Source organism: Plasmodium fragile (assembly GCF_000956335.1).
Source record: "Plasmodium fragile strain nilgiri unplaced genomic scaffold supercont1.88, whole genome shotgun sequence".
Taxonomy (NCBI): Eukaryota; Apicomplexa; class Aconoidasida; order Haemosporida; family Plasmodiidae; genus Plasmodium; species Plasmodium fragile.
Genome location: NW_012192668.1, coordinates 47,897 through 57,317, shown reverse-complemented (window position 1 = coordinate 57,317; position 9,421 = coordinate 47,897). Strand labels below are relative to the sequence as shown.

The 9,421-nt window shown below is 45.6% G+C and overlaps 3 protein-coding genes across 3 annotated transcripts; 2 read left to right on the top strand and 1 right to left on the bottom strand.

Annotated features, from left to right (window-relative positions):
* Positions 1–836: 836 nt before the first annotated feature.
* Positions 837–5,389, top strand: AK88_05020 (uncharacterized protein; the record flags this gene model as incomplete). Its single annotated transcript, XM_012482624.1, has 5 exons — positions 837–4,457; positions 4,599–4,661; positions 4,773–4,895; positions 5,020–5,175; positions 5,282–5,389. The coding sequence occupies 5 exons, from the start codon at positions 837–839 to the stop codon at positions 5,387–5,389; spliced, it is 4,071 nt and encodes a 1,356-aa protein (XP_012338047.1).
* Positions 5,390–6,201: 812 nt separating this feature from the next.
* Positions 6,202–6,786, top strand: AK88_05019 (uncharacterized protein; the record flags this gene model as incomplete). Its single annotated transcript, XM_012482623.1, has 1 exon — positions 6,202–6,786. One exon carries the CDS (start codon positions 6,202–6,204, stop codon positions 6,784–6,786), a length of 585 nt encoding a protein of 194 aa, XP_012338046.1.
* Positions 6,787–7,214: 428 nt separating this feature from the next.
* AK88_05018 (uncharacterized protein) lies at positions 7,215–8,727 on the bottom strand (the record flags this gene model as incomplete). Its single annotated transcript, XM_012482622.1, has 3 exons — positions 7,215–7,787; positions 8,020–8,474; positions 8,658–8,727. 3 exons carry the CDS (start codon positions 8,725–8,727, stop codon positions 7,215–7,217), a joined length of 1,098 nt encoding a protein of 365 aa, XP_012338045.1.
* Between the last annotated feature and the right edge of the window lie 694 nt (positions 8,728–9,421).

Sequence of the window (9,421 nt, the reverse complement as noted above, 5' to 3'; positions counted from 1 at the left end):
AAGAAAGAAAGAAAGACGAATGAAAAGAGAAAAAGGAACGCGTCAAATCTGTGCACGGTACCAAATGACACTCTCCCACCTTTTCAAATCATCCATGCACGAAATTTGCAAGGGTATATTAAAAGCATATGAAAAAGGAGAAGTTATGTTCTCACCTACCCGTGTGTTACTCACACACCCATTCATGTGCATATCTCTACGTCCTCGCGCGATTCTCATTTCGCGTCCCCTTTCTCTTCCATTTGAAAGTCGCTCCCTACCAAGTACAGGCGTTTATAACGACCATCTTTAGACAAGGTGCCTCCTTCTCCCTCTCCCCCCCCTCAACGCAGCAGCAGAGGTAAGTGCTAGAGCCCCACCTTTGAATTCTCCACGGGGTGGGGGGTTCTGGCCAAATGAGGAAATGCCGTCTCTAACCCGCAAAGGCCTATTTTTCCTCAACGGAAAAAATTTATTTTTAAAATATTTGGGGCAGGAAACAAGAGGGGAGAGTTGGCACTCATCTTCCATGCGGGTTTATTTTAGCCCTGTTCATGCTTTTTACAATTAGACGCGTGTTTTTTTTTTTTCTTCTTTTTCTTTCCGCCTTGAACGCTCGCGAAGGGAGCAATGTGTACCTTGTGGTGGAACCCACATGAGATTCAGAAGTAGAATCAACAAAACAAAAAAAAAAAGATACACAAATAATTGCCTTGCAGAAAAAGGCCTCCTGTGCCTGTTGCTCCCACTCTCCTTCTCTCGATTCTCCAATCATATGTCAATTCCCTCTCACCACCCAGCATGACCCCATTTGTAAGCTCAAGAAAAGAGAAAAAAATAAATAAATGAATAACAAAATGAATAACAAAATGAATAACAAAATGAATACCAATGAACATGGAAAGAGATCCGATTCTATGGATCAGGACGAATGGGTTCAGGCAGAAATAGGCGAAACGAGTAACACAACAAAAAATATTTTCTTTCCTTCCTCGTTGAAGGGGACACACGAGGACGTGTGCATATCTAACCGCACGACGGAAAATGAGAACGACAAGGAGGAACTGGCGGGTGGCTACCTGTCCTCATCGGATGGGTCCGCAAGGGAGTGTTACGAGGGGGCAGAGGAAAGGAGTGCCGACCCTATCGCGTGCAGTCCTAACACTCAATACAACCTCGCCGTGTCACAAAACGTAGTAGCTCCCGACGTGGACAATTGCCCCGATCCTACCCTTGACCGAGGACCCCCCCACGGGGAAGAGAAAAAAAATGAAGTGGTTAAAATATGCATCAGCAGCGTAGGTGGAATGGGTGCACAGTCTTTTGTGAATGGCCCCGAGGGGGGACAGGGCTCCCCGCAGTGCTACGACGAAAGGATGCTGTCCCCCGTTTATAAGGGCCAGGGGAAACACAGGGTTCAGGGGAGCGACAAGGATATCATTAAGGACAGCTCTAATCAACACACAATGGAATCCTCAACGAGCGATGCAAAAATGAACGCAGTGAACGAACTGATGCGAAACATAAGACAATTCAACCACTCCATGAAGTCCATATCATCCACCAGTGATACACTCTTCCAACAGAACCTGTCCAAAATGTATTCAGAACTTGCATCTACTAAAAATTTAGAATCGCTCAGTGGGTTCTATGAAGAGCTTCCTCTTACCACAACCACACCAAAGGAGGGACAACACAAAAACACACATGAAGCACCAGAGGGGAAAGAAGCGTATAGTGTCGCAAGTATTTATACGGACGATTGTGACGATTGGAGGAACCACACTAACTCCGCTGACGAGAGGGGGCAAGAAAACGCAATGAACCAGATGCGGCAAGACAACGCAATGAAGCAGATGCAACATGACATCACAATGGACGAGGTGGAACAGGAGGGGAAGAAATACTCCATGAGTGAGATCAGTCCTCTACAATTAACAAAGAACGACTCCAATGGCATTTCCTCCACTCAGTGGGAACAAATGAAAAGGAGCTTCTGCGACATTGAGAATAATTTGATGCATCTGAGCAGGGCCAGCATGGGCTCTACAACGGTGGGTTCTACCCTCATGGACACTGCTGGGTTCGAGGCCGACGGGGCGGCGTACTCCACGCTAGACATGGAGAAATGGAATTCACCCAGCGAGTTCTTTCCCACCATGGACTACACGGTTCTTCACTCGAGGCATATAAACTTGGACGCCACCGCCTCGTACCAGCTGCCTGCAGTGAAGGGGGGAGTGATCCCCCCAGGTGTGGCTTCCCCCGTAGTGATCCCCTCAAGTGCGGCCTCCCCCAGAACAAAACTCACCAACCTCAACCTCGGCAAAGCCAACAACCTGAAAAGTAATGCGTTTGCGAAGGAGGAGGAGCAGCAGGAGGGCGCGAGTGGCAAGGCACCACCCCGAGGGGAAGGAGCCAAAGTGGAGTGTAGCAAAATGGACTGCAGCAAAGGGCCAAACGCCATGCCTAAAGCCAAGTCGCCTAGAAATGTGACGAGGGGTACATCAAACAAAGCCGTTGTGAGTGCACCCAAATTTGTAAAAATAAAAAGTAAAGCAACAAGTGAGACTACGAAGACACCAAAGATGATGAAGCGGAACAGCGAAGGGTGTGGAAGTGCTAGTGGGGTCAAACCAGAGGGAGCAAAAGCTAGCACAACTCCCACCTCCTCACTTAATACTACCACCACTTCGTCAGTGACGTCTTCAAACCAAGGAACAGCTTCCAACACACCTCACCAGAATGGTGGGTCCCCAACACACCAAGCCATCTCCACATGCACAAGACAAACAAATAAAAATGAAAAAGGTGCTTCCACAGAAAAGGACCTAACATATAACATGAATGTGGTTATTAGATGCAGACCAATGAGTGCTAGCGAAAAAAATGAAGGTGCAAAAAATGTAATAAGAATAATGGATAATAAAATGATAGTCCTTCTAGACCCTTCCGATAACTCAGATAATGTATTGAGGCAAAATAGAAGCCGAGAAAAAAAGTATGTGTTCGATTATGTGTTTGATGAAGCTAGCTCACAAGAGGATGTATACATGAACAGTGTCAAGTGTTTAATAGATGCAGTGATTGCAGGGTATAACTCTACTGTCTTTGCTTATGGAGCTACAGGGGCAGGAAAAACACATACAATTATAGGACACAAAAATGAACCCGGAATTATGAATATGATTTTGAGAGACCTATTTAATAGAATCAAACAGATGGAAGTAATGAATGAATACAAAGTCAAGTGTTCCTTTGTGGAAATTTATAATGAAAATATATGTGATTTGCTGAACCCATCAGATGAATACTTAGATGTTAGAGAAGATCCTATTAAAGGAGTTACTGTCTCTAACATCTTCGAAGTCTGTACTACATCTGTGGAAGAAATTATGGAATTAATACATACAGGAAATAAAAATAGAACCCAAGAACCCACAGATGCAAACAAAACAAGTTCGAGAAGTCATGGAGTTCTACAAGTAATCGTAGAAGAAACAGAAAAGGGACAAGGCATTTATCAACAAACTAAAAGGGGAAAGTTATGTGTTATTGATTTAGCAGGAAGTGAAAGAGCTAGCCAAACAAACAATAAAGGAATGAGACTGTTAGAAGGAGCTAATATAAACAGATCACTTCTAGCCCTAGGAAATGTTATTAATGCTCTTGTCTCTAGAAGCAAAGGAACAAGTAAATCTAATTTCATACCATTCAGGGATAGCAAACTCACGCGATTACTAAAAGACTCTCTTGGTGGAAATTGTAAAACGGTTATGATTGCAAATATAAGTCCTTCGCATCTGTCTTATGAAGATACACATAACACCCTCAAGTATGCTAACAGAGCTAAGAATATAAAAAATATGGTTACATCTAACGTGGTGGTGGTCAAACAACACCTGACCATGTATATCGATGTGATTGAAAAACTCAAAACAGAAATTGAATTCTTAAAGGAACAACTACATGAGAAGGGCAAGATAAATGATTACATGAGCTCCACCTCCACCAACTTCGAATACTATGACCAGCTCAAAGAGTACGAGAGAAACTGCTCCCGGGACGACCTCCTTAATATCATTGCTGCGTTGAAGCGCGAGAACCAGCGCCTACGCATGGGCGATCCCAACGACGCCACAAGCGAGGTGGAGCACGCGACGGGCGCGGTAGAGGCGACAAACGTGACGGACAATGTGACCGACGTGACGGGCGCGACCGACGCGGTGGAGGTCGCCAAGTACCAACAAGAGCTAACCCACCTGAGAGCCGTCAACGAAAAGCTATTCGAGGACAACAAAAAATTCCATGAAAAAATACAAGAGTGCATGCACGTGTTGCAAAACCTACTTGTCCTCAATGAGGAGTACAAACGCCAGATCGATGGCTTCAAGGCCAGGATACACAGCAACGACGCCAACCACGTACAAATAAAGAAGAAGCTAGACGACCTTCGAAAGAAATACGAGAAGCTCAAGGTTTAGCTCGAGTGGTTGCAGCGTCATGGACGCACATGTGTGTTCAGGCAATGTGAGCGGACTAGCAATCACCCTCCTACCACATTCTGATCAAACCTCCACACCGGACGCTACGCCACTTTACACCACCCCTCTTACCAGGAAAGCACGGAGGATAAAGAAAACGACCATGTGCTCGACAAGTGGAAAAAGGAACTCACCAAAGTAAAATGGGGGTTCATGTTCTTGGCGGGGCTGCGTTCAAGTGTCTCGCTGACCAACTTAACTCCCCGCCCATATTCCCTTTTTTTTTTTTTTTTGCCCCTCCCCACGAAGGTGTTGGACGAGAGGAAAAAGATAAAGTCAGTCATTCTAAGTGTCGAGAGGAGACTCATCACGAACAAGGAAGTTGGAACGAGCACATTTTCCGAGGAGGATGTCCGCGGGCTGTACCAGAAGGTAATCATTTGTTGGATCGGCCCAGGAGGAGCGCTCATGGCGATCGTGACTATCGTGGCCATCGCGGCGACCGTGTGCATTACGAACACGGCTTCCCCCCTCAAACCATGTCGCCGCCCCGCAGAAAAGCAAAATGGACGAGGAACTGCAACGGAACATTCTGCAGACGAACGATTTGCTAAAGGAGCTGCCACTCCAGATAAGGGACGAAAAGACGAAAAATTTCCTTTTCCTGTTTTACACGAACAAGGTGCTCCTGCAGGAGAAGGAGGAGCTGCAGGTAATTTCGTCTCGGTGGTCTCGTGGCTGACGCTCCACCGGGAGTAGTCATGTATGTGTAACCATCTTCACCGCTTGCGTCCCCACCGCTTGCTTCCCCTGCGCAGGAATTCTTCGAGCTGTCATCCACCATCATTAGCCAAAAGGAGAAACAAATTAGTAGCCTGAAGGACCAGTTAAAAATGAATGACGCGTGCGCCCCGCTACAGATGTGAACGGGTCACTTGGCAGGGAGAGAGGAAGATCATCCGTCCAGCACCAACCATCGACCACGTGCATCTACGCACGGTGACATCCCATTTTGAAGGAGAAGCAAATGGGTCTTTCTTCCCCTCCCCGATGGGTGAAGTGCACAAAATGGTCGCCATCTCGTTGCAGTCTCCCAAATGCTTAAACATGCATTCTTGCACTCGACTCCAACTTCAAACGAAACGGGGAGGCCCCCTGTGCACCGTTGCTTAGCGAACCTGCCGCGCGGTGTCAAGATCCTAACATGTCGATATGCAACATGTTGACTTTTTTTTTTTTTTTTTTTTTTTTTTTTTTAAAAAAACATGTGTACAAACTGTTCGGCGTCGACAAAACGTCCACATGCGCAAAAGAGGGGGGGGGCAAAACTGAGCAAACGTGCGCATGCAGTTCATCCGTACCACATTGTGGGGTTATGTCGTTCTTTTCTGTTTTTTTCTTAACTTTCTTTTTTTAAATTTTAAAGCAGGGCAACTAACACGGGGTTAGCCGCAGTGCATTTGTGGGAACGTTTACATGTATATATATATATATATATATTTTTTTTTTTTTTTTTTTTTTTTTTTTTTTTTGCCACCAAGCTCTTGCATGGTTCAACGTTTTATATTATGTCAACCCGTTTTGGAAGATCGAAGGCGGGCGCAAAATAATTATAGCTCGCTCGACAACAATTGACGCCGCGGCGGAAGGAAGAGCGCTAGGTAGGTTATGCGTAAGAGAGTACATCGCGTAACAGCCGCGCATATGCCACCACTTCAATATGCGCTAAATCGGACCGATGAGGAGCCTGCCGAACATCATCGTTACGGGCGTGCCCGGAGTGGGCAAGACGACCCTGTGTGAGGAGCTAGTGGAAATAATTAACAAAGAATTGAACAAGAACCCACAACCACAGTCGCCACATAACCAAATGAAACACCTGAACCTATCTACGGTGATCAAAGAGGAAAGACTCTACCAAGAATTTGATGACCAGCTAGATGCAAGCATCTACAGTAACGAGATGGTAAATGAAAAATTAGAACAACTCAAGTTAGAAAATGGAGGATACATAATTGACTTCCACGATGTAGAGTTCCCTGAACAAAAGGAACTCATTGATCACATTTTTTTATTAACCATTTCAACCAACAAGTTATATGAACGACTAGAAAAAAGAAATTACTCCGAGGAGAAAATAAAAAATAATATCGAGTGCGAAATATTTCAAGTCATAAAAGAGGACATACTCAACTACTATGAAGACTCGTCCATTTTTGAGGAGCTCGAGAATAATGACATGCAGCAGTACGAGAGCAACGTGCAGGTCATTAAGGGGTGGGTACTCTCATGGAGGAAGAGCAACGAGCCGCTGCCGAGGTGAAGTCGTCTTACACTGGGTGAACTGACCACCCCCCCCTCCTGCGCTCATCACACGCCACGTGATCGTCCCTACTAGAGAGGTCCCCGCGCACACGCGCAACGCGTGCATACAACACGTGTGTATGTTTTGACGGCCCAGGCGAGGCAGCCCAAGTCGGCCAGACAAGTTGACCCCATCTCTACATTAAAGCCTCCCCCAATTTTTTCTGTACGCTGGACATCTTATTTTGTTTATTTTATTATTATTTTTTTTTTTTAATTTTTTTTTTTTTCACCCCTGTTAATTCGAACGGTTAAATTAAAGCAAATGGTTGAGAGACTCCTCAAAGTGCGCATGTTTGTAAAAAAAAAAAAAAAAAAAAAAAAAAAAATTCCTTCCCCCCCCCACCTGTCGTTCCACTTCATCAAACGCGCCACGCCGCAAGTCACTTATTTCTTCCTGCGCCGGTCGTCGCTCAGGTACTTTTGCCGAAGGGTAGCCAGCTTGGAGCTCTTGTCCACCAAGTAGTACGCAGGCAAAATATAATCAGCAGCGCTCAACAATTCCTTAAACGTTGTCTTCAACGTATTCGTGGTAACTCCACACACAGCAGCAATTTGCGCAAGGTTCGGGAGTTTCAAATTTTTCTCATCACTTGTGTTTAGCTCAACAATGAGGTGAATGGATCCACCACAAAGAGAGTTCAACCGATGTGACGTTGTAATTAACGTTGTAGCTTTCTTCACCACATATTCAATGGACTCAATCACATCAATGGATAATTGTAGCCGATTCGATAATGTAAATATTAAGTGAGAAATATTTTCATTATAAACAAAAGCTCTTGAAGGTAAAATCTTTTTTAATTTATTTATTGTCTTTCCTAGATCCTTTTCTTTGAATGATCTGTCAAACGTGATCAGCTCCTTTATGCTCTTTATGTGTCCCGCTTCTCTACATGCCAAGTAAACCACTGCTAGCATGTTCAAATTGTTTATGCGGTTCTTCAGCTGTTCCATGTCCTGTGAAAAAGGGGGGCAAACACAAAGTCAGGAAAGTGTGCACGGGTGAAGCGGTGATCAAGCCTACTCTGCTACACAGCATCCTCCATTCTCTCCACCGATCTGCCCTTCGCGCGTTGCATTTGTCCACCGCGCTGCATTGCGCGCGATGCGTTTATGGACTGAGATGCCCTTCGCGCGTTGCATTTGTCCACCGAGCTGCATTGCGCGCGATGCGTTTGTGCACCCGTACCTGAAGTTCCTTCGTTATCTCCTTCGCCCGCTCAATCACATTACTACGCAGGAAGAACGTTTCGCATATCAATTTCAGTATGTTGAAGGCGGCCAGCAACGTCTGGTCACTTTTATTAATCTGGGTCATCATGTTCAGGTGTTGTAGCTTCTTGCTTGACTTAATAAAAGTCGTGCTTGTTAAATTATTTTCAAACCATATGTCACTCACCTCTCCTACCCTATTACGATCATTTGACTTCATTTGTCCATCGCTGTTAAAATTTCTCCACTCTTGTTCCTCCGAGAGTATGCGACTCTCCAACACCAGTCCACAGCCGTTACATATTTGTGTCCCCTCACTATTATCACATATGACTATTCCCTTCTCCTTGCAGTCTGGGCACGTATCGTTCCTCGAGCTCCTAAAGGATCGTAGCAGCTTCCGCTTCCTGCTGTGGCTGTCATTGTTCGCGCCTGAGAGAGGGGTAGGTGTGAACGTGCACGTTTCTCAGGGGGGGAGCGGGCCATCTCCCTCCGGTGGCGTCTCTCCGGTGGCGTCTCTGCGGTGGCATCTCTGCGGTGGCATCTCTCCGTAGAGGGAGAATTTCCTAACCAGGAACGCCCCCACTCTCTCACCCCTTCACACACGAGCGTTACCTAAGTTCAGTGGCGTGGGTCTGTTATGCTGGGAACTCAGAGCCAGCTTATTGTTGTGGAATGTTGACATTTCTACTCATTCATTTTGGAGGAGGGGGATCGGTTTCTCCTTGGCCACTTGACCACTTGACCACTTCGCTACTTTGCCACAGGTGTCTCGCGTGAAGTTGCAGCACCGCCGGTCTTTACCAAGGCCGAACCAGTTCCAATGGCCAATGGATCGGATGCGTCTCAACCTCCTCTTCCACAGAGAGTACCTTCGCTCTAACCAAGTGAACTCTGCGCAGTAGGCGTGGCCCTTTTTTTTTTTTTTAACGCTGCGTTCACAAAAAAGGAGGTTTTCCCTTCTTTCAGTTTTATTGCTCACCACAATGGGGAAAAAAAAAAATCACAAAAAAATCACAAAAAAACAAAAAAAGGAAAAGTACAAAATGAACGTTCCTTTGAAGATGGTGTGTTCACCTGCGATGTTCCTACTCAAGTGGGCGGAACGGACAGGAGGAAAAAAAAAAAAAAACGGACTTAGTGAGCCTTCACTGGGTTATGTTTCAGCTTATAGAAGATTGGCTTTTTTTTTTATTTTCGTATTGTGGGCCTGGCACTTTGAGATGAGTCGAAGAGAGGTACTCCGCTGGGAAACGATGGGCCACGCGAGGAGTGACAAAAAATGAAGCAAAGCTTGTTGCGAAGTTGCGACAAATTTGGGCCAAATATTTGGGACAAAATTGGGACAAGAGTGACCCAAAGGTGCGACAAAATTTCGA